This window comes from Microtus oregoni, unplaced genomic scaffold, assembly GCF_018167655.1.
Source record: "Microtus oregoni isolate MIOR12 unplaced genomic scaffold, Mior012 000060F_002, whole genome shotgun sequence".
Lineage (NCBI taxonomy): Eukaryota > Metazoa > Chordata > Mammalia > Rodentia > Cricetidae > Microtus > Microtus oregoni.
In genome coordinates, this window is record NW_024543837.1 from 872,773 (window position 1) to 897,600 (window position 24,828).

The 24,828-nt window shown below is 39.9% G+C and overlaps 1 protein-coding gene across 1 annotated transcript in view; it reads left to right on the forward strand.

Moving 5' to 3' along the window:
- LOC121439092 (N-chimaerin) overlaps positions 1–24,828 on the forward strand; it is a 141,223-nt gene that overhangs the window by 53,194 nt on the left and 63,201 nt on the right. The window contains exon 5 of the mRNA XM_041639591.1: positions 266–379. Within this exon, the coding sequence (XP_041495525.1) occupies positions 266–379 (114 nt within the window). The remainder of the gene's footprint in view (positions 1–265; positions 380–24,828) is intronic.

The window sequence follows — 24,828 nt, forward strand, 5'->3', positions numbered from 1 at the left end:
AAATGGTTACAGGTGTTGGATCCTGCCTTAGATGGATGTTGATTTTGCTCCCTGGCTGGGAACTAGACTCAGTAGCTACTTTGGTGCTGTTCTTATCACAGAGAAGCTGGCCAGAGGCCAGACCCATAGAATCACAAGCACAGTTAAACTCAAGTGCTTCCTTCCACGGTGTAACTGAAAGCAACAGGTGAGGGAGAGGTCACGTTTTGTCCTGTTATATTAAAAACTGTGGAGAGCCAGGTCTCTGACTGACTTTTTTCCATAGGTTTCATGGCATGATCTCTAGAGAAGAGACTGACCAGCTCTTGAGTGTGGCTGAGGGGAGCTACCTCATCCGGGAGAGCCAGCGACAGCCGGGAACATACACTTTGGCTTTAAGGTTGGTCCTGGACCTAAAATTATAACTGTGCTTCATTTTAAATCTTCCTAATAGAGGACTTTAAAGACATCCAGCAAGTAATTGAATTGGTTCTTGTTTTCTTGGGGCCTAATTACCATTTTAATAGCTTTGAGACCCTTTAAAAACTGTCCGTGAATGGTAACCCTTGGGGAGTAAGGATTCAGACACTTTAAAGCATGTTTGTTATAGTTGCTTCCTTCCGTCACTCCCTTGCTCTCTGTCTTGCTGGGTTAGCTTCCATCTATTTCTCAAATAAGGAAAGATACCAAAAGAAGTTCTTTGTAACCGATAAACCTAAAGCCAATGTCATTTCTTAAGTTGTATTTTGGTTGAAGTAACTTTTCTTGAACTCTTGGCTCTTCTCTACGATTTTGGCTGTTCCTAGCTGAAGTGTGGTGCCTAGAAACAAGTATTTCCATTGGCCCTGCACTCAGATCAGTCATAGGAGCAGAAAGAGAGTAACATGGCTGTTCACTTGGCTTTCCTTGTGCCAGACTTCTAAGTGTACTTAATCTTCAAGACGATTCTCTATATTATTATTTTCACTTTACAGTTCAAGAAACAGAGGGGGCCTGGAGGTTGATTAACATTGCCAACCATGGTCACACATGCAGTAAGTTGTGCTAGTATTTTAAGTTCATCAGACTTAGAGTGTGCTTTTAAATACTGCCTTCCTTCCTGCCTGCCCCAAGGCTCAGAGTAATGGCTTGTTGTCTTTGTCCCTTTCTTCCTGGGTTATCCACACTGTCCCTTTGAGGAGACTAAAGAGCTAGGGTAACTTCCTAAGGAAGTGGTGAAGAAGCCATAACTCACAGAAGGTAGAAAGATGCCAGGGCTTTAGCCTGACTCTTTCTTCAGCTGCCTCGCCTCTATGAGTGAGCATGGAGTTCATTCTCATCCATAGACGAGGATCAATTCATCTTTCTGATAACTTGACTGATATAATTCAGTATTATTCCATACTGAATTCTGAGTCCTCTGTATTCTTGGAAAGAAGAATTTCTCATAGTATTTGTGGAACTTTGCCTTTTGATACAAATTATGACATATTACTCTCCCTTCAACTACTTGTGTTGCTTATTAATTTTAATTGTGGTATAGAGGGGAAGGTATCTATTTTGGCAACCCAAATATCTTTGTTTATTTACGTACCCATTTTACCAGAAGACTGATTTGTAGAAAAATCACAGAATTACAGAAGTTTACTTTTCCAATTTTCTGGTTTTGTTTCTACTTTCTCTGCTTTGGGGGACCTCAAACACAAGACCTGTGCATCAGTCAGCTGCATCTGCAGGATTTTTTTGTTTTGTTTTTTTCTGTTTGTTTGTTTGTTTGTTTGTTTTTCGGGATAGGGTTTCTCTGAGAAGCTTTTTGGAGCCTGTCCTGGAACTTGTTCTGCAGACCAGGCTGGCTGACCTTGAGCTCACAGAGATCCCCGGCCTCTGTTTCTTGCATCTGCAGTTTTTGAGGTCAGTTTCTTTGTCTTTCTATTCTTTAACTTTATACCAGAATTCTGCACCACTGAATTTCCATATGTGGCAGTCACGTGATTGTCTAGGATAAATGAGCCTTGATGTAACAGCCAATGGACCAGGGTATTTTGGAAGGAGAAAGAACAAAATTCTGCTCCTTTGGCTGCTGTTTCCTTGTTTCTCTCTAAGATCATGTGTAAGTTCTAAGATGTCAGTAGCTTGAACTCAGTTTTACTCTCATCTTAGGGTGCAGTCATTGTGTAGTTTCCCCGGACTCCAGACCATCAAATATTCAAGGACCACAGATTTGATTTGGAGTAAAGTGACCCCCTGACTGCCCAAGTCTTCCTGCTCCTCACCTTTCTGCCCTGTCATTCAACTTCTTTGTCATCCATCGAGATTAGAGAGCAGTTGGACATTAGTTTGAAGGGAGTGATGGGTTGTTTTTCTTTGTTTTGTTTTTTTAAGACAGGGTTTTTTGGTGCAACCTTGACTGTCCTGGGACCCACTCTGTAGACTAGGCTGGCCTCGAGCTCAGATTATCTGCCTGCCTGTCTCCTGAATGCTGAGGTTAAAGACATGTGCCACTACTCCAGAGTGTTTTTAATTGAAAAGTCTGTAAGAACCTATAGTCTGTCTTTTGTTACTGAAAATAATTTTTTTCATTACATGATTCTTACATGGAAAGAAACACTGAGTAAAGAAAGCTGTGGGCGAGGGTAGGAGAAGGAATTCATGAAGGTGTATTTTTAGTAATTTATGCATTGAAATATAACAGTCTTCACATTTTAAACTAGATGTATGGCAGGGTACTGTTAGGAAAAATATGAAATAGAAGTTGTATTGAAATGTGTTATTATTACCTCTTACTCCCACTGCAACTGATAATTCTCCCAATTCATGTCAGTTTGTCTTGTTTTTAACATAGTGTACGATCTATTTGTGGTAAATGGCTTATCTAGTTCCTAGCCATCTGTGTTCATTGTGCATTTGTTGTGTTGGCCAAGGACTCTCTAAAAATGAACAGATCTTACACCTCAGAGTCCTCAGTAGGTCCATCAAGACCAATATGTTCAAAACCGATCTCAGTGCTTTCCTTCCAGATAGCCTATGTCTCCATCCCCCTTCTTAGCTGGCAATACTGTTATCCAGTCTGTTTTTACAAAATCTACAAGTTGTTTTGTTTTTTTTTCTCTTAGGTTTTAGGTCCTTGCAGCATTTATTTGCTCCTACCTTTTCTTAAAGCACACACTAAATCTTTTCATCTTTTAGAATTGTTTTTATTGATCTGTTATAAGGAGAGGGGGGCCCTTGTTACAAGGGAGAGGCAGCTCCTTTGTTTGTCCCAGCCACCTGGCTAGCTTACACCCGAAATAACCACACAGAAATTGTATTCACAAAACACTGCTTAGCCCATTAGCTCTAGTTTCTTATAGACTAATTCTTACATCTTAATTTAACCCATTTCTATTAATCTGTGTATCGCCATGTGACTGTGACTTACCGGCAAGATTCTAACCAGTGTCCGTCTCAGGCAGAAGATCTGTGGTGTCTCTCACTCTGCCCTGCTTCCCAAAATTCAGTTCTGTCTTCTCTGCCTACCTAAGTTCTGCCTTCTCAGGCCCAAAGCAGTTTCTTTATTCATTACTCAATGAAAGCAACACGTAAACAGAAGAACCTCCTTACTCCCCCCCCTTCCTCTTCCCTCCCCTTCTACTCTCTCTCATGGTCCCCATGCTCCCAGTTTACTCAGGAGATCTTGTATTTTTCTAAATCCCATGTAGTTTAGATCCATGTATGTCGCTCTTAGGGTCCTTATTGTTGTCTAGGTTCTCTGGGATTGTGAATTGTAGGCTGGTTTTCTTTGCCTTATGTCTAAAGCCACTTATGAGTGAGTACATATGATATTTGTCTTTCTGGATCTGCGTTCTCTCACTCAATATGATGTTTTCTAGGGATCTATCCATTTGCTCACAAATTTCAAGGTGTCATTGTTTTCTTCTGTGTAGTACTCCATTAGCACACACTGACTCTTACAGCAAATATATAGTTTGCCTTTAAAATAAGTTTATTATTTTTAACATAAACTTCAAAAATTAACTTTGGTTTTATAATTTTCCTTTAGTGTTCTGGATCTATATCTTTTTTTGTTTAGTTGGTTTTTGGTTTTTTTTGAGACAGGGTTTTTCTGTGTAACACTACTGACTGTCCTGGAACTAGCTTTGTAGACCAGGCTGGCCTTGAACTCACTAAGACCCACTGCCTCTGCCTCCTGAGTGCTGGAATTGAAAGTGTGTACCACTACCGCCTGGCCTGACTTTTTCTATTTTATACCTTTGCAGAGATCTCCAAAGCCTTAGATACTGTACTTTATTACCTAGTAATCAAGAGGAATTTCCATTTGTGTATTTCATATAGCCAAGCCAGTCCTATCTCTTGGGTGTTTTCAGAAGTTACCTTTTCAATTTCATGCAATTGCTTGGATTGGTAAATGTGTGAGGATCTCCTGAGACCAGCTTTGTCTCCATAAATGATCATCCTGAAATCTCCTATAGTTGTCAGGAGTATAGACTGGCTGGGGAGACTGAGGCAGAAGGATTATTCAGGTCCAGTAGCTCAAGGCCAGCCTGGCCAATAAAGTAGGGCCTAGTCTCCAGTGATTAGTAAGATTGTAGAGGTGATAGGACATAGGACTGAGAAAACATTGTTTCCTTTCATTGGCATCTCTTGTACTTCCTTCCCCAGGGTCTCTGCAAGTAATGTAGGGTATGGGGTAGTGTCCAGATGTTCCCATGGTTGTAGTTGCCATAGTAAAAAGGAGGGGAGCTGCTCCATTGAGTTCATAGCTGCAGATAAGGAAAATGTGCTGTTTGGTACTTACTATGATCTGCCTGTTTCCCAGTGATTTGGAGGCTTCCTGTGTGTTAATTTGACGTTTGGATTAATTACAGTTTAAGGAAGTAAACATGAAGTATTATAATGTAACTTAAGAAATTCAGCTGAAAACATGCTTTTCTAGTGATTTTCATAATTTTAAGACATATTTTTTTTCTTAGTGCTGGAAATCAAACCTAGGGTTTTATAGTGACCACTGAAATACCCCATCAGTTCAGGAACTAATATTTAAAACACATACTTCACTGGTCAGGGGAGATTTTTCAGTTGCCAAACACGTAGACCAGTGTGGTTTACACTGAATTCCAGGCCACCCAGGGCTACATATTAAAACTTGTCACATACACAATCACATGCACACACGCTAGGCTTGGTAAACACTCCTGTATTCCCAGTGCTGGGAAGGCAGAGACAGCTCTCTGATCAGCCAACCTAGCCTGCTTGGTGAGACTCTGTCTCAAAGAAACAGTCCTTATAGGTGGTACTTATAAGGACAGCCTTAAAAGTTGTCCTCTGGCATACAGAAACACACAGAATATATACCATAAACTTTGTACCTCTCTAGAAGAAAACTTGTCAAGTTCAGTTTGAACGTTTCCTCACGGGCTTTTGCTTCCCTGGTCTTGCGCATGCTCTCCAGGCATCGTGCCAGTGAGCAGCTCCCACCCCAATGCTTTGCTGTTTCTGATCTGTTGTTTAACCTGTCCTACTGAGTTTGTCATTTCAAGTACTGTGCTAGATTATTTGGTTCTAAATTTTCATCCACACCTTGAGTCTGGTGAAGTAGAAAGGTCTGGAAGATATGGAGAGCTAATGAGAGTAATCACATGAAGTGACTGTTGAGATTCAAGCACCTGCTCTGTCTTTGCGGCCACTGCGGGTGTCTGTGCAGTCGCAGTCTGTTTACCACTCTAGAGCAGTGGATCCCGGAGAATGGAGACGCAAGTCTCATGCAATAACGAACTTTATTCAGAGCATCAGACAGTCTGTATCTTTTTTTCAGAATTATTTATTTATTTATTAAGCATTCAATGCTGGCAAGGAAAGCACCAGGTCTTATTACAGATGGTTGTGAGCCACCATGTGGTTGCTGGGAAATGAACTTGGGACCTTCAGAAGAGCAGCCAGTGCTCTTACCCTCTGAGCCATCTCTCCAGCCCCCGACAGTCTGTATCTTGAGGGTTAAGAAAGATCACCTGAGTATATAATCACAAGGGCAAGCTGCGTGTGGCACAAACAAGTTTTTCCTTAGAGGCATAGAAACAACATCAAGTTGTAATGAGGAGTCTGCAGTGAACTCATTGCTACCTCTATACTTTTAAGGGCCATGAAAGCACATTTCAAGAACAATTCCAGCTGGGCAGTGGTGGCACACGCCTGTAATCCCAGCACTCAGGAGACCGAGGCAGGTGGATCTCCATGGGTTCGAGACCAACCTGGTCTACAAAGAAAGTTCCAGGACAGTCAGAGCTGTTGCACAGAGAAATCCTGTCTCCAAAAACCAAACAACAATAAAAAAGAACAATTCCATGTTGTTGAAGAAACTGGGCTCATAAGACTTTTTTTTTTTTTTTTGAGTTTTCTCACACTCAGAATTCTACTCATAGGACTCCATCCTTCGACCATGTTCCAGCAGCAACCCACTTCAACTTAAACAAAAAAAAAAACAACTTGTCTTTTATTTGAGAAATTCTATTTTTATTGAAATTGGGTAAATGTGACAAGCTGTTTATAACTCAACAAATGTATTACTCATAGTTTATGCCAATAGCTATTTATGTTCTCACCCCGAGTAACTAAAGTGTGCAGACAGGTAAGATTACTGCTGAACATTATTCTTGTTGTTGTTCCCCTGAGCCAAACATTTAATTTAGGGCACACTTGCCTGGATTCTGTCCAAGAGTTTTCTTGGAAATAGCAAACACAAAATAACAACAAAACCCCAAGAAACATATAACAGTGTCAGATATTTAACCAGATACGGGATTAAATCTGGTGTGACGGTCGCTGGGTTCTGTTACTGTGTTCCCTTTGCTATAATGAATGCCTTGTTAGCAGTAGCTTTAGCCTCTGAGTTTAATTTTACTTAGGAGAAAAATCTTAAGTATATGTTTACAATAAGGAATAAGGCCAAATGAATCATTTAAAATGAATAGATTGAAAAACAAAAGGAAGATCAGAGAAAATAAGAAGTTAAGATTTTAAAAATTCTATTACAAAATAATGGCTCTCCCTGCTAGAACTTTTCAAATAAAATGATACTGCACATTTGAAGTCTGACAGACTTGGGCTCGGGTTATCTACCTGTTTTATATATGTGTGTATATGTGTATGAACATATGTATATATTTATGCATTAATACACACATTATATATATATATATATGTATATATATATATATACACACACACACACACACACACACACACATATATTTACCTTTGAAGTTTGAGTTCCTGGTTTGTAAAACAAGAGTAACAGACATGGTACTTTTCAGAAGAGGTGATTTTAAACTCTATTCTCCTTCTTTGCAGAATTTTGATTTCTATCAGTTGAGATGCTTTTACCTATAAGTATCTGATCCTCAAAATCAGATACTTATCACAGCTCTACTGGCTTCAGTGTGAAATGATTTAAGGAAATACCATTAGTGCTCCAGACGTGTAATGATGGCTTGGATGTCAGTACGCTTGTGGTGTAACAAAGGACTTGTGATCCCGTTTTTGTTAACGGATAATCAGCTTCACTATAAGGTTAGGTTTCACTTGGGTAATTGCCATACCAGAATTGTGTGCTTCCCTTTTTATCCCCAGTGAGAGTATATCCAGGAGTCTTTCCTGTATTTGCAGTGTGCAAGCTTCCCTTCAGGATGGTAAGATGAATTCAGGTCAAGCCTACCCAGACCAGAGCCTGGAGCATCTGCAGAGAAGTACAAATAGACCCTGAGTGCCTGTCTAGCTAGGACCTGTTCCTGGTACCGTGTAGTGCCTCTTCTGGAAGAGGACTATTGTAGGGAACTGAGGGAGCACATAAAATGTAGGGTTTGGTTTGGTTTTGTAGGGGGGAAGGATGGGAAATGGATACCAGTAAGTACAGCTTGGTAGGCTGTAGCCATTAAGGGAGTTCTAATTGTTAGGCGCTGAGGATTGACCCATAGCATAATTCTCAAAACTTAAAGTCCTCAGTGCTGGGGATTGGACCCATCTGTAAAGTGCTTGCTGGACAAACATGGGGGGGCCTGTGTTTGGATATCCTGAACTCATGTAAGAAGCTAGGCACAGCAGATAGATATACCTTAGCCCTGGCACTGACTGGAGCCAGGCAGAGCTGGGGCACACTGACCAGCCAGTATAGCTGAACTGATAGGCTGTATTCAGTGAGTGAAGAAAGGAGACATTTCAGGCAGCTCCAGATATGATGGCTCTGGCCTCCATGGGCATCCACACATGTGCATACCCACATAAGACACAAACACATAATTAAAAATAATTTAAAATTTTTAAAAAGAAAAGGTGGAAAAATATTAAAATGAGCATTTGGGAAGGAAGGAAGTGGCCATGACACTAATGTGTAAAACAACACGGAATGTTTGGTGTTGAGGCAGATATGGATCAGGGATACAGGAAACAGAGCAGTAAAAGTCAGGATGCTGTGGTAACTCACACTGAGAATTTATTTTTCCTCTAAGAAATGGTAGCCATTGAAGGTTTCTAGTAGAGACCTTAGCTTGCAGTTTAATCAAAGCAATAAGAATGTTGAGTGATTGGGCAGCAGAGGCAGGCAGATCTCTGTGCATTCAAGACCAGCCTGGTCTACAGAGTTAGTTCCAGAAAAGCCAGGGCTACACAGTGAAACCCTGTCTCAAAAATAAAGAAAAAAAAGAAAGAGAAAAAAGGAGGGACGTTGAGTGGAATGAGTATCTGTAACTTTCTCCACAATTACTGTGGATGTGAAGTGTTGATGATGCAGCCCAGGATGCCATGTATGCCAGGCAACGTTGGCCATGCCCCAAGCATGTATATATGTATATGTGGCTTGGCCTTGCTGGAGATGAAGCCCACAGTCTAGAAAATTAATTTACTAAGCAGTTTTCATTTGGTTATAAAGATCTTTAAAAGGGTTTCTTAATAACTTATAGATTTACTTTGAGAAGATGTGTTAAACTCCAAATTTGGCAACTCCAGAAATATTTCTGTTAATCTGAGTCATTTTAGCATCTCTAAATTGGGAGAAGAACACGATGTCATATGTGCAGGAGTCTTGATAATTCCCCAAATCTGGATTCAGACCGTCCCAGGACAGATTTGGACATGTGCCAGAAGATGCTCAGAGCCGCAGTGCTTGCTACTTCCTCATTTGTGTCACGTACCAAGATGGGAATTATTTGGAAATTTTTAAATAATGGAAAACAAGATTTTAAGACCAAAAAGCATGTTTAGACAAATTATATTTTCTTTTAAAATACATCACACTTCTTATTTGATAAATTCTGAAGCATATATAGCCTATGTTAATCTGAAAAATAAAATTATACAGCACAGTATGTGTAGCATCATCCTACTTATGTAAAATTATGTATCTGTGGTGCATATGTAAGTAGAGTTGTCTAAGAGAATAATCACAAAAATATCCAGGGTTTAGCTGAGCATTGAACTTAAAGATGGTTTTTATTTTGTATCTTTTAAGTTCATTGATTTTGTTTTCACCAACTTTGTATATCATTTCCTAATCAGAAAAAAAATCAATGGGGCTGTTTTCTTTTTAGAAAAAATTAATATTAATTATAACCTTAAGCAAAAATGAAAGTCAGTATATCTTAAATATATGAGGATTATAATAAACTTACCAACTTCAGTGATTGATCAGAAGAATGTTTGGTTGGCAGTTGGGGGAGAGGGCACAGGCAGTGTCTGAGAATCTGCACGGCCTGTGTAAGAGGAGCCCTGTCCAGTGCTGGCAGTGGTAATTGTTGCATGGAGATAGGGGGAGATGCCATGTGTCCTATCTGCCGTAAGCGTCATCAGTTGGACATCTCCCCTGTGGTACTCCTCAGGGCCTTGAGGATTGATGGGATTCTTGTCTCGAGGTAGTAGTCGAGTATACTTTGGGAGAGTTTGCATTCAACATTTTGATCTAGCTTTTCTCTTGCAGCCAAGCAATCCTCTGATGATTGCTCCCCATGCAGTTGGTTCACAAGGAGAGAAAACTGTAAATAGCTAGGCTGGCTGTTAAGATCCTTGGCATTAGTTAGCATTCTCAGCTAGCAAATTAGTATTAAGGGCTTGGAGACAGAGGCGGCGAGAACTCCTGGGTCAGAGTTCTTCTGTCTGCTGAGAACACCCAAAGGCCTCGCTGCTCCTGCATTTCACTTCTTCTCAGACCCTCTTTTCATCAGCCAACAAAAAGACGACTTGCTAAAGTGTCAAGTTGATAGGAAAATAAGCTGAGCGAGTAGCTTTTCTTCCTCTCTCACCAACCTCCCTTTCCAGCCAAAAAGGCCTTGGCTCATCCCAGGTGCGCTGAAGCATCTCCTCTTGGCAGCCAAGCATGGCTCTGTGTACTAAGAGTTGCAGGGTCTTTCTAACTCTCCAGGCAATGCATGTCATTTCATATGAACAAAATCAAATAATATGTGATGTTTAATAGCTGGTTTCTTTTCATGATGTTTTTAGGTTTTATCTGTCTCGTGGTATGTGTCAGATTTTATTCCTTTTTATTAATAAATAATAACAAATATTCCAGGATATGGGAACACTTCTTTTTATTTATTCACTTACCAGTTAAAAGACATTTGTATTGTTCCCAGTTTTCTGGCTTCTGTGGTTAATGTTGCTATAAATACAATAATCAGGAATATGCAAATTTTATGAAGAAATCTGGTTTTGTATTTTGGATATATTGTTAAGAATTAAATGATTGGGTCTTATTATAAATTAAAAACAATTTGGGGGTCTTGGGCATGTGCTTCATTGATAAAAAATCTGTGTTCAGCAGACCAGAGACCCTAGCAGCAGCAACAAGAAAAGTTTTGAAGGACTGCCAAATTATTTCCCAAGATGACTACACTAGTGCAGTTCTGTAGCAAAGAAGGGAGTTGTGTCCAGCTTTCCCTCGCCAGTGCTTCACATGCCTTTGATGTAGACTTGCTGTATGGAGTGGCATCGTGGTATGGTTTTGATTTGTACCTCACTCTGAAATGGTACTTTTTAAAATTTTTGATTATTGTCATGGTTTATATTCACTGGTGGTCTGTCTTCAGATCTCACTTGTCTTAGATGTGTATAAAGCAATAGGTTTAAGATGGAAGCTAGAGAGTTTTGTGAGCCATCTGCAGTGGGTGCTGAGAGCAGAGCCCCAGTTCTCCGGAATGTGCTCTAATCTGCTGGCCATCTCCGCCAGCCCCCAGTACATTTCAAAACCATCGGACAGAAATTTGGTTCAGTGATGATTCTCTGAGCTGTTGCTTTGCCAAGGAGAACTAGAATCTGACCTGTGTTTCTGCTTGGAGGTGAAGTAGGAAGTATCTAAATTCTCTTTAAGACTTGCTTTTCGGGAACCAGGCACAGCCCTGGAATATGTTCATAACGTGATTCCTTTTCTTTGAAAACAAAACCCCACAAATTTGGGAAATCCAGACATTGTATTAATAGCCCTAATCATCTTATAAATATAACTATTCTCCAGATCCCTTAACAGGCATTCTAGTATTTTGTGTATTGTAACGCTTGGTGTTTCTCAGGCTATTTTGTATCATGGCAGCCATGGAAAGAATGCTGTTGGGTGGCACCTTAGAGATAAATGCACAAGGCAGGCCTGGCCATATGTGCTGACCCAAGGACTCCAATAGATCCACTTTGGCATCTTTGAAGGCTGAATGGATTTAGTATCTTGTAACTTGTCATTTCTGTTCATGGCAACTAGTTGGAAAATTCAGTTTTGTCTATAAAGTAAGTCCATATAGTACATGCTAGTGGTTTGGGGTTTTTTGCTTCTTTGAATTTTCTTTTACAGTTAATAGATGAGAAAGCTGAGGCATAGCTGTTAGAGCACAAAAAACCTAAGAAACAGAAGTTCAGCTTTTAAAACAACAGCTTGACTAATAATGAAACACATAATATATATTACAGGTGGGTATGGCACATGAGTAAACAGTTTTTAAAAAATTGGAGCTCTTAAAAATTAATATTTTAAAAATAGTGACACATTATCATCTTTATAAAGCCGAGAAACGATAGTTTAATGCTTTTAAAGATAGAAATTATGCCAACTAAATCTCAGGGGCTAAATTTTCACTTCTCCCAAAAGAGGAAAGCCAAATTAAGTGTGTTCAAAATTTAATGATTTAAACTAAAATTCTACTGTAAGATCACTTTGTGATCATTTGTATAAAACAATTTGGGGCTAGGGTTTGTGTAAGTTGGTGTTATAACTTGATCTTCTATGAGCAAGGACCTGGATTTAATCACTAGTCTCAAAAAAATGTATATTAAATTTGATTAACTAGTCAAAGGAAAAACAACAATGGTTCTCTACTAAAATAAGTGTTTGTTTCCATGTCATCTATTATATCTTTATGGTGTTGAAACTGGCAGGTAGGTGTGGGAAAGGTTTTTCAACCAAAAGCAAAGCATCTGTGACAGTAAATCAGGTGCTTCTCTGGTCTATCCCTAGTTCACCTTGTAGACAGTGTTAGTCACAGTTATTTGTCTGCTCGCCCGGACATTACTCATGCCTAAAATTTACATCTATGTTATGTCCCACATGTAAACTGTGTTCTCATTGAGAATTGGTAAAGATTGGTCCATGTACCAAGAAAGGTAATTTCTAGTCTTTGCATAAGTTTGTACTATTGTCTGCATGGCTATGTAGTTGTGTAACCAACAGCTTATGCCTAACAAATGCCATCATTACCTTGTTTATTTCATTTTAGCAGATACTTGATAATTTTCAAACATGGTCAGTCCCATTCTTTGAGTTTAGCTTTTGGTAAGCTGGTTGATCACTGGTGAGAGACTAGACAATAAGATGTAATTTATTGTGACTTTTGACTAAAATGCTGATAAAATGTTACTAAGCAAGGAATTCCTATTATGTTAATTCATCTTCATATTTCTGAATATTGTGTAGGAGGAATTCATTCCTTTTTTTTTTTTCTAAGACAGGGTTTCTCTGTGTAGCCCTAGCTGTCCTGGAACTAGCTCTTGTAGACCAGTCTGGCCTTGAACTCACAGAGATCCACCTACCTCTGCCTCCCAAGTACTGGGATTAAACGTGTGCGCCACCACTGCACAGCAGAATCTATTCTTATTGTGTTATGAAATAGTAAAATAGACTGAAATAAAAATCATTAAATTTTGGAATATTAGTTTGAGTTTTAGCATTAACTGAATCAGAATTCCCAGAGAATCACAGTAGCTGCTTGTAAAGGGGATTTTACGTTTTGCTGGTACTGAGCACGGTCAAAGACTTTTTCATTCTAAAAAAAGGATCCAAAGGAACTAGGGAAAGATTATGCTGCTGGTAGGCGTTGACATGTTGTGTACTGTGTGTTCTTTTGATCTGATCGCTCATGATAGGTTCAGTTGGTTGCTATGGTTTCATTTCAGTTTCTGCAAAGCTTCCTGTGCTATTTGGATTAAGTGGAAAATGATGCTGTGTGGAATTATTTCCCAAGAATATTTTCAGCTTCTTTTACTTAAAATTACACATTTTTCAAGAGAAGTTTTCTGGGTATTAGAGTAGGGGGGCTCACGAGACAATAAAATTTAGTAATCCTGAGGTGTTAAAACTGATGTGATAAAAGGCTACTGTAATTAATTTTAAAATGCAGTCAGTGCCATAGCTTTAAAAATGTTTGCAAAGACTGAGTGTCCCTTACCCCCAAAGGCTTGTGGCAAATGTGTTTTAGAATTCAGCATATAAAATCAATCTCTCTCTCTCTCTCTCTCTCTCTCTCCTCCTCTCTCTCTCTCTCTCTCTCTCTCTCTCTCTCTCTCTCTCTCTGTGTGTGTGTGTGTGTGTAATTAAAGTGGAGTTGCTCTGAAGCTCTGCTATACAGAGCAGACATTTTTCCAGTACCCACATGTTTATTATGGGACTTAAGAATAAAAACTTCTCTTGTCTTACATCAAGAGATGTGGTTATACCAAGGAAAGGAAGGTTTTAATTTGTCTTAATGATTGTCTTTTATTTTTCTTAATCTATATCAGGTTTTCTGAACTACTCTGAAACAACCTACTTTTAGTCTCTTAATAATTGAAGTATAAGTATGGTTGTTAACAAATGTCATTGCTGCATAGCAGGGCTCTGGAACTTTCATCTGTGCAACTGGAACTATGTACCCACTGAACGACTGTTTTTCCCTCTCTCCTGGCCCCTGCATCCATCACCTTATCTTTCCTTCCATTGCTTTAATATTTGTTGGAATTCTCCATCAGGTGATTCATGAGCACCTACTTCTTTGGGCTGAGACCCAGGAGGGTTTGTTCGTTGATTGGGCTGTGCTTCTATAGCCGTATTTTTATGTGCTTTGGTCTCTTAGCTTTAGTTGTCTTCTGTTTGTTATTTTGGGCAGGTCTGTTGTCTTCCCCACCTCCACTTGTATACATTTTCAGAAATAGCCATTTCTCTCACTCTCTGTATGCTGGTTGCATACCGGAGATCTTTTATCAACCAGGTTTTCTTTTTTTTTTCTTTTTCTTTTTTATTTATTTATTAAAAATTTCCACCTCCTCCCATCTTCCCATTTCCCTCTCACTCCCCCCACTCCCTCTTCCCCTCCCACTCCAGTCCTAAGAGCAGTCAGGGTGCCCTGCCCTGTGGGAAGTCCAAGGCCCTCCCCACTCCATCCAGGTCTAGGAAAGTGAGCATCCAAACAGGCTAGGCTCCCCAAAAGCCAGTACATGCAGTAAAATCAAAACCCGGTGTCATTATCATTGGCTTCTCAGTCCGCCCTCATTGTCAGCCACATTCAGAAAGTCTGGTTTGATCAAATGCTCGTTCAGTCCCAGTCCAGCTGGCTTTAGTGAGCTCCCATTAGATCAGTCCCACCGTCTCCATGGGTGGATGCACCCCTCAAGGTCCTGACTTCCTTGCTCATGTTCTCCCTCCTTCTGCTCTTCATCTGGGCCTTGGGAGCTCAGTTCATTGCTCCAGTGTGGGTCTCTGTCTCTATCTCCATCCATCGCCAGATGAAGGTTCTATGGTGATATGCAAGATATTCATCAGTGTGGCTATGGGAGAAGGCCAGTTCAGGCACCCTCTCCTCTGCTGCCCAAGGACCTAGCTGGGGAAATCCCCTTGGACACCTGGGAACCCCTCTAGAGCCAAGTCTCTTGCCAACCCTAAAATGGCTCCCTTAGTTAAGATATCTTCTTCCCTGCTTCCATATCCACCCTTCCTCAGTCTCACCCATCCCATTCCCCCCAAGCTCTCCCAATCCTTCCCTTCTCCCTTCTCTTTTCTCATCTCCCCTTCCCCCCATCCCACCCCCACCCCCGTGCTCCCAACTTTTTCTGAGAGACTCTGAAATTTGGGGGTTGGCTTGGCTTTTTTTTTTTTCAGGATTGGTGTATGTAATTTTTATTTTTTTCTTTTCTGTTTTTACATATATTCTGACATTTTAAAATTTTTTTAATTTTTATTGAGCTATATGTTTTTCTCCGCTCTCCTGCCTTCCTCTCCCCTCCCCTTCTACCCTCTCCCATGGTCTCCATGCTCCCAATTTGCTCAAGAGATCTTATCTTTTTCTATATCCTATTTAGATTAGATCCATGTATGTCTCTCTTAGGGTCCTCATTGTTGTCTAGGTTCTCTGGGATTGTGAATTTTAGGCTGGTTTTTCTTTGCTTTATTTCTAAAAACCACTTATGAGTGAATACATACTATATTTGTCTTTCTGGGTCTGGGTTACCTCGCTCAGTATCATGTTTTTTAAATCCATCCATTTGCCTGCAAATTTCAAGATGTCATTATTTTTTTCTGCTGTGCAGTACTCCATTGTATCACATTTTCCTTATCCATTCTTTGGTTGAGGGGCATTTTGGCTGTTTCCAGGTTCAGGCTATGACAAACAATGCTGCTATGAACATAGTTGAGCACATGTCCTTGTGATAAACGATTGAGCATCCTTTGGGTATATACCCAAAAGTGGTATTGCTGGGTCTTGAGGTAGGTTGTTTACTAATTTTATGAGAAATTGCCATACTGATATCCAAAGGGACTGTACCAGTTTGCACTCCCACCAGCAGTGGAGAAGTATTCCCTTTACCCCACATCCTCCCCAGCATAGAGGTACTGAAGACATACAGGTGTTTTTTTTGTCTTGTCATCATGCCCAGAAGAATACAGTTATATGATGTTTACAAAGTTTGCATTGTATTGGGTGTTGAAGTAGCTGGAGATAATTAAAGTATATGGAGGATACATGTTTTATGGGACTATTTTGCCATTTTATTGAAGGGACCTGAGATCTGCAACATTTGGTCTCCATGGGGGTCCTAGAACCAGTCTCCTATGGGTATTATTCAGCTCTATGCCAGTTCCCGAAATGAGTCAGCAGAAACAAGTCCCTTGTATATCTCTCTGAGTAGCAGAATGTTGCATATACACTTGACATGCTTGCCCTTTTCCACTTGATAAGGGAGAAGCCGTGATTTGAGTGGCCTTCCCCACTCACATTGAACTGCACTGGACTTGGTGGGTGGCACCACAGGACTCCAGCTTGTCCTTGCCCTCTTTGGCTTTCCTGCCCGCCCCCTCCCCCCCCCATCCAAACAATGCTGAATCCATTAGCATTCTGAGTCAGTCAAGAGAAAACTAAGCTCTCAGGAAGCTCTGGAAAAGCCCAAATGAATGCATGTTTCATTCTTCTCCTCCCATCCACCCAGAAGCCACAGGCATCGCAGAGCTCTGCCAACTTGGAGCAGCGCTCATTGCAGATGAACTGAAAGGCTTCCTTTACCCTTTAATGGAGCTCATCTGGACTTTGCTTGAAGATCACAAATAGGTGTTTGATATAGAGCCCTTATCCCTTAGGATAACTTAACCTCCTATGTATCCTGTAATCTTTGACTCTAGTAGAGTAGCTGCCCTGTGAATATCCCATGCTATCTCCTGCTGCCTGCTGCAGTTTGAGCGTCTGTCCTGCCCTATTTGCTGTGGTTTTAGGTACTTGTGTTAGCCTTTGCTTCTGCTCTCATTTGTGATTATTTTGTGAATTCTACAGATTGCCACTGCCTGCTAAGACTTCAGAATTTTTGTTAGAAATTCCAACATCTGTTTTCTGCCAGGATCTTAGGTTCACTTAAAAATCTTCTGACTCAAGTGTGGGGGCTTTTTAGGAATGGTGCCCAGTGGGCAAAATTACAGTTGAGACACTGTTTCATGTTTACATCTGGTGCTTTTTCCATATTGTTATTAAATTGAATTTTCTAAAAAGATCTTAATGTGATCTTTAAATACAGCAAAGCAGAAGGTACACCTACAGAGAATGGCTATTTATGTGCACGGCTGTCTTTAAAGATGAAATGAGGTCCTCCAGGGCGGGGAGGATGCCTTACTTATCTTGACTTCTTAGGCTTCTACAAGATGCATACCTGGGATTTATTTAGTTGCACTGGATCATGAGCCATTGGATTCCCAATACCTCCTTAGGATGCAGTTTTCTACATAATATGAAACCAAAGAGCCATTTTTCACTCAGATTATTACTCTTCTCTAAAAACCTCTCTAGTAAACAGAGATTTGTGAATCCTTTGCTGTGTTGCTAGAAAAGACACATAGCCTTTTGATAGGGCTTTTGATGACTGATTTAGCCTGTGGTTCTAAATCAGGGTAGGTGGTCAGTGACTCAGAACATGACTCTTAATCACACAGTCCTGGGTTCAAACCCCAGTTCCCAAGTTCTCTGTATGACTGGTTACTTAATCTCCTTAACACTTAGTTTCCTTTGTTGCAAATGAGGATGTAATAGGAGTACCTCATAGAGTTAGAAAGGTTGTATGGTGAAATGAACATATCACTGAAAATTATTGTTATTATTAAAATAAACAGATATAGTTTAAGCCTCTACTTATGAGACAATTTGCAGTCATAGTTACAATAGAAATATCTTAGATTCTCAAATATTTGCCTATATACGTTGAAATCTTAGGGATGCCTTAATTCTAAACACAAAATTCTTTTATATTGCATATACATTGTACACATGACCCGAAGATCATTTTCTACAATTTTTTAGTGCTCTATTACTTTGTCTGTGTCATGTGAGGTCATATATAGTATTTTCCATTGTAATATCATGATAGTGCTCAGAAAATTAAGTTTTAGACAGCTTCATATTACAGATTTCAGATGGTAAATGCTGAGTGTGAACTCCAGTAGCAATAGAGACGCAAAGTCGCATGTGCAGATACAGCTTACTGCCACCACACCTGCATCCATCAGTTTACAGTGGATCTTAGGTTAAACACTTGGGCATCAAAAACAGTTATATACATGTTATAGTTCATTAACTTTTTATTGTTTTTATTTTATTGTTGTTAGTATGTGTATGTGAATGGGCATGTGGATGTAAGAGTACAGCTTTCCAGGTCTATTCTGTGCTCCTCCTCTCCGTGTACTCTAAGCTAGCTGGCCTGTGAGCTTCTGGGGATTCTCCTGTTGGGGTGCCGAGATAACAGATATGAGCTACTGCTATGGATTGAACTTAGGTTGCTGGCTCTGTTTATAGAAAATGACAAGTTTAGTGGCAGCAGACAGTGAGGTGGTCCAGCGGGACAGAGAAGCTATACAAGAGCGTGGGGAAATTTTGGGAGCTGTTTGGGCAGTTTCTGCATTTTACCAATGATAAAAACTCGTTGAATTGTACCCTGTCAGTAAATATGGGATGCTATATTTCAGTAATACATTAATAATGGGCATTTATTGAGGAAAATGTAATAATCTGCTGACCATTAGTAGATAGTTGATACTGAACTTAAAAGTATGTAACAGACCAAATCAAGTTCCAGAGCATGGCCTGAAAACTAGAAGTAATGAGAAATGGCTGTTGTTGGCTAAATTAAACAAAGAATCCATGTGTCTGTTGCAAAGGAGCACTCAGTAGGCCCTAATAGAGTCTGCTTAATACAGTCTTAAAACATTAAAACAATATTTGTTTTTTTTTTCTACATTATATAGTATAGAACCTGGAAACAACCTAAATGCCCCTCGACCGAAGAATGGCTAAAGAAAATGTGGCACATTTATATAATGGAGCACTATACAGCAGAAAAAAATAATGACATCTTGAATTTTTCAGGAAAATGGATAGATCTAGAAAACATTATTTTGAGTGAGGTAACTCAGACACAGAAAGACAATTATCACATGTACTCACTCATAGGTGGTTTTTAATCATTAAGCAAAGAAAGCCAGCCTACAAACCACAATCCCAAAGAACTTAGAGAACAGTGAGAACACTAAGAGAGACTTACATAGATCTAATCTACATGGGAAGTAGAAAAAGACAAGATCTCCTGAGTAAATTGGGAGCATGGGGACCTTGAGGGAGGGCTAAAAGGGGGAGGGGAGCATAGAAAAATGTAGAGCTCAATAAAAATTAATAAAAAAATAAAAAATAAAGAGATCAGTTATCATTTTTAAAAAAGAAGCTAAAAAAATTGCAGGCACCATCCAGTAACTGATGGAAGCAGAGGACTCCATGGAGAAGACTCATACAATCAGCTAACCTGGGCTTATAGGGGTCACAGAGAATGAACTGTCAACCAGAGAGCCTGCATGGGGCTGACCTAAACATTCTACGTATATGTTACAGTTGTGTTGCTTGGTCTTCTTGTGCAGCTCTTAATAGCAAAGACATTCATATGGATAACTCCCCTTTTTTTACAGCTGTACTTTAGAGTGAATTTTTTATTCTGCTATATAGCAGATTCATTTTAAACCATTTAGTGGAACTGATCATCAGTTCTTAAATAAGTGAAATCTGTTGTTAATTTCACAGAGATGGTGAGCATTTCTGGACATATTGTAGTTTCTAAAAGGTATATATATATATAATGTTTTTCTGTAAATGAAATATATAAATACATATAGTTCTGAGCAAAGTACTTAGTATTGGTTCTCTGCATAAGTGATAGGTAAAAATGATGACAAAATCCTTGACTCTCTGGAGTAAAAAGAGCGTCTTTGTACTTTCTGTTGTTGCTATGGAAAGAAGCTTCATGTTCCGTTCTTCATCACACTGAGGGCATTGGGCGTCTGTGATGACAGTGTGGCATGGTACTAATACGCCTGTAGAAACTGAACTTATGTCTGTTCTCTGTCTCAGCCTAAGTGCTGTGGTGACAACTATTTGCTACCATACCAGGCTCATTGAGTCAACCTGCTCAGCCATCGTTTGCTTGGGCATCATACCGGCCAGGTGTTGTGTTAGCAGAACCAACAGTCCATACTACATGGCAGTGTTTGACCTTTTCTTTAGAAGCAGTAGTGTGCCGTTAACTCAGGAAGGAGAAAGGCTATGGGAGGACTTTTCAAGCTCATGGAATTTACCATCACAGCTTTTGTTTTCCTGGGAATTTATGTGGTTTCACTTTTTGAATGTTGTTGCTATATGTGTGTTTATGTGAAGTTAGGGGAAGTACTTAAATATATAAATAACCTATGGTGAGCTGTGGAGTGTTGGTGCATGCCTTGAATACCAGCAGTCTGGAGACAGAGGGAGGCAGATCTGTTCGTGAGTCTGAGGCCATCCTGGTCTATAGAGTAAGTTCCAGAATAGCCAAGGTTTCACAAAGAGAAACCCTGTCTTGAAACTTCCTACCAACAAAAAAATAGCCTATGGTGGCTGGATATAGTGGCCCATGCCTTTAATTCAAGCACTCAAGAGACAGAGGCAAGTGGATCTCTATAAGTTCAAGAGCAGTTTGGTCTACATAGCTAGTTTCAGGATAACCAGAGCTATATGGTAGAAAGACCCCATCTCAAAAAAGCTATATCTATACCTACCTATAAATATAGATGTAAGCCTATGGCAACAGTAGTCATATAACTATAAAAATTACATGTTTGTTTATAAAATAGCCTAGGTTATATGAGAGGTAGAATGTAGTATTTCTAGGTATTATATACCTTCAGGATGGATAAATAGTATAGTCCCAGCTCCAAGACCTGAGCTTTCAGTGTCATAGAGTATGTATGTGTGCCTGTGTTTAGCCTTACCAAGTAAATCTGTTAAACAGTGTAGCAGCCACAGACTCTGTAGTAGCTCTGTATCCTTGCTGGTGTTTAGTAATGTCAGACATTAAATACATTTTCCCCATCTGAGGGTTTCATTGACAATTACTGCTCTATTTTTTCAGTACCTTGTTACATTTACCCATGCTGAATGGGCCCTTTTTTGCAAATTACATAAATTTCTGTCCTTCCTTTGTGATTATTTTCTTGGATTTTCTCTTTGATTTCTACCTTGGCTATTTACAGTGGGTCTCCTTTGTAGCATCCTAATCATTTTAACTAACTTCTATGTAAGAATGGAAATAAGAGATCCTATAATACTTTAAAAATAAATATTTTCCCTGTGAATGATTTGTTTCCTTTAACTTGACCTGATTCTGTCTGTTTATCTTAGTCTTTTTCTTCCGGGAACGTTTTTCTCAGATACTGGGTGGTTGCTGGCTGGTTAGCATATTTAAGTGCATTTGGCACTTAGGCTCAAGTGCAGTTCTGAGAGTCAGGGGAGCCTGACAGTTACAGGATGGCGCTCTTTATTGTAGAGCTGATGGGATTCCCCCAGAGAAGTCTTCAGCTCTCCTGTCAGGAGAGACGCTTCCTAAGGACCTGGTAAAGGAGTGGTTTCAGTGTCCTATATTCAAGATGGCACCTCGGGTGCCCGCCAGTCTCTGTTTCGTCCTCGCCAGTGAGCAGAACTTAGGTCTGCTAGGGACAGGATGAGGAGTGCAGTGGGTACTTAGCTGCGTCCTGCGTGGGTTGTGACCCTCCAGAGCTGTCTGGTGCCATCTTTGGAAATTAGTTAAGCAATGGGAGGAGAAATACAGGAATAACTTTACTGTCTTTAGTAATTTCCCCAATTTTTATCATCAAAATTAAGTAACAAGGTAGGCAAAGGTCATGCATAGCCTGATGTCTTAGAGGAGCTGGTGTGTAGTCCCTCAGCAGAGCCTAGATTATAGAATGCTTCATCACTCACTTCTGTTCCCAGCTGTCTCCCGAAGACTTGTTTGTGACTCTATGTGCTTCTGCGGTGTTCCTACGGTTACTGCATTGAGTTGGATGCTTTGGTTCTGTTAAATATTACAAATTGTGTTTATGATGAAAACATTTTTGTGTATTTGTTGCTAGAAACTCCTCTGTCGCAGTATTAGCGGACATAGTCTTGTGTATACTTTATTTTCTGTTTGTAAGCAAAAGACTTAGCTTTGAGTCCTTTGAAGAGATACTTCAAAATAACTTTGGCCTCAAATCAAATTAAATTTTGGTTTTATAGAAAGTAACAGTTTTATATATTTTCATCATTTTATGTATGTAGACTGAATTTTTTAGGAATATTATTCACCCACAAGAAAAAAGTTGGAAAAGAGTTCATATTTTTAAAGCTAAATGGTGGAATTACAAAATTTGAAATACATGTAATACAACTAGGTGGGCACAGTAATACAGTTATTTTAACCAGGAAAACCCAACTAGAGCCACAGGAGAGGATAATCGTGGGAAGTGGTAATTCCATACAGCAGTCCCAGCGCAGAGCAGATTGCCCTCGTTCTTTCCTGCTTGTTAGGTTCAGAACCACCTTGGAGAACACGAATTTCATCTATTCAGCTGTCTCTGCAGAGCTGGTCTGCTCCAGTCCAGGCAGAGGTGGAGGGTTATTTCAGAAAATGAGAAGAGTGAATGGTCTGAAGAAATAGTGGATAGCAGACCACAAATTAGTCAGCCGGTAAAGGTGCTTGCTACCAAACTTGATGTTCTGAGTCCAGTTCCTAACCCAAATGCTCTAAGGAGAGAACCAATTCCTAGGAATTGTTCTTTGACCTCTGTGTGCTTGGGCATGCACATGTGTGCGTTCGCACACAAACAGATGTAAAACATGTTCTAAGCTGTCTTAACTTGAGGTTTTTGAAATTCAGCACTTCATATCTTTTTTTTTTATCTGTTTTTATGGTTATCTCTGTCCCATTGTGTTTGCTATGTGCACAGGACATCATGAACATCCTAATACTGGGAGTGTCTGAGCATTTCTTGACTGGTTGTTGAATAAAGGCCATACCAGCAGAGCGCAGTTACAAGGGAGGGGCCCTTCATCCTCAGACCTGGTGTCTTCCTCTTCTTGTTTTTCTTCTAGCCATTCCCCTCCATTCTCAAGGATATTCTGCTTGATCTCTACTTCTGATCCCACAGATCCCACAACAAAGTACAAAATAATCAAAGTAAAGCACAGTGTCTGATAGTATGCACCATTAGACTGTCCCTTAGGTAATGCCCTAAGTAAATGAGAGTTGCTTTTGGCAACTAAAGGAAAACCTGCCATTCCTTTAGTAAAATGATATGATTTTTCTAAAGAAAAAATTAAGCAAAGTTCCAGTCTGGGCATTGCTTTCATGTCCTTTGAGACTAAGTTTAATCAGGTACCTGATGACCAAGAGCTCCTTCAGTAATCTCATAGCTCCCTTAAGGCTAGCAGACAGAAGAGGAGCTGGAATCATGGAGGAGACCTCTTGGGATTAAAGGGTAAAGCAGAAATTCAAGCTTAGACTTCTCTCTTCTAGCCAAACCATACCTAACCCTTTTGGGATCAGTTCCAGTACTTCCTTCCCTCCCCTGCCTCCCCTGCTTACTGCTCAGACTTCAGAAGCCACTTGTATGACCAGTGACTGACACTAGCACCCAATCTGTCTTCAGTTAGAGGGCCATCACCACCATGGAAAGGGCTTAGACAGTTTTTAAACTCTCTCTTTTTCTCCTCCCTCTCCCTCCCTCTTCCTCCCTCCCTCCCTCCCTCCCTTCTCTCTCTCTCTCTCTCTTCCCACTCTTTCGTGTGTGTCTCTCTTTTTCTAATAATACCTATTATTTTGGCATAGACATTTTATCTTTCTAGCTTTTGAGACCTATAGAATAAAAATTTGTTTGGGAGAAATGTTTAATTTTAGAAGAAAGTTTAATTATAGAGCTCATTTACTTAAGTATAAGTAAAAACTTGATTGCTTTGGAAGGAACAAAAGGTGGCTAATTATATGTTAAAAGGTCAACATTGATATTATGTTTATTCTGGATTGAGTATTATTAACATCTAAATACAAAAAAAACAAACAGAATATTCTGGACCCATTATTTAAATTGTCTAATTTAAATAATTGTCTAAGATGTGGTGGCTGCATGCCTTTAATCCCAGCACTCAGGAAGCAGAGGCAGGCAGATCTCTGTGAGTTTCAGGCCAGCCAGGGCTACACAATGAGACCATGTAACCAAATAAAAATAAACTAGAATAATTGTGTAGCTCCTACACATTTGAATACTATCTGTGCCATGATTATGTTGCATACTGAATTTGCAGCTTCATGGTGGCCTTTTCAAGGCAAAATTGCTGCAATTTTAAAATTTATTTCTAATGAGTGTAGTGTGTGTGTGTGTGTGTGTGTGTGTGTGAGAGAGAGAGAGAGAGAGAGTTAGTTTATAACCAAGTTAAGAAGATCCTTTCTTATTTGCTTAGTTTCACTGGCGTTCACTCTGAAACTGGCAGCTCTTCCCACGTTGGTGTTGGCTTCTACTGAGTTGCCCGTATCTCCTGGCCAGGACACTCTCAGTCATGCCAACTTGGAGCCAGTTCTGAGGTTTCCTGCAGGAAGCAAAATACTGAAATTACTATTATGGGAAACCATCCTTCTCCAGTTATTAAGGCATATTATGAAAACCAACAACAGTTTTCTATAGTCTGATGGTGTGGACTTAACAGACACTGTATTTGCAAGTGTTTCTTGCCTATACCTAACCAGAAGACAGGTTTAAAGGTAAGAATAAGTCCTTGCCCTCTGGCCAGAATT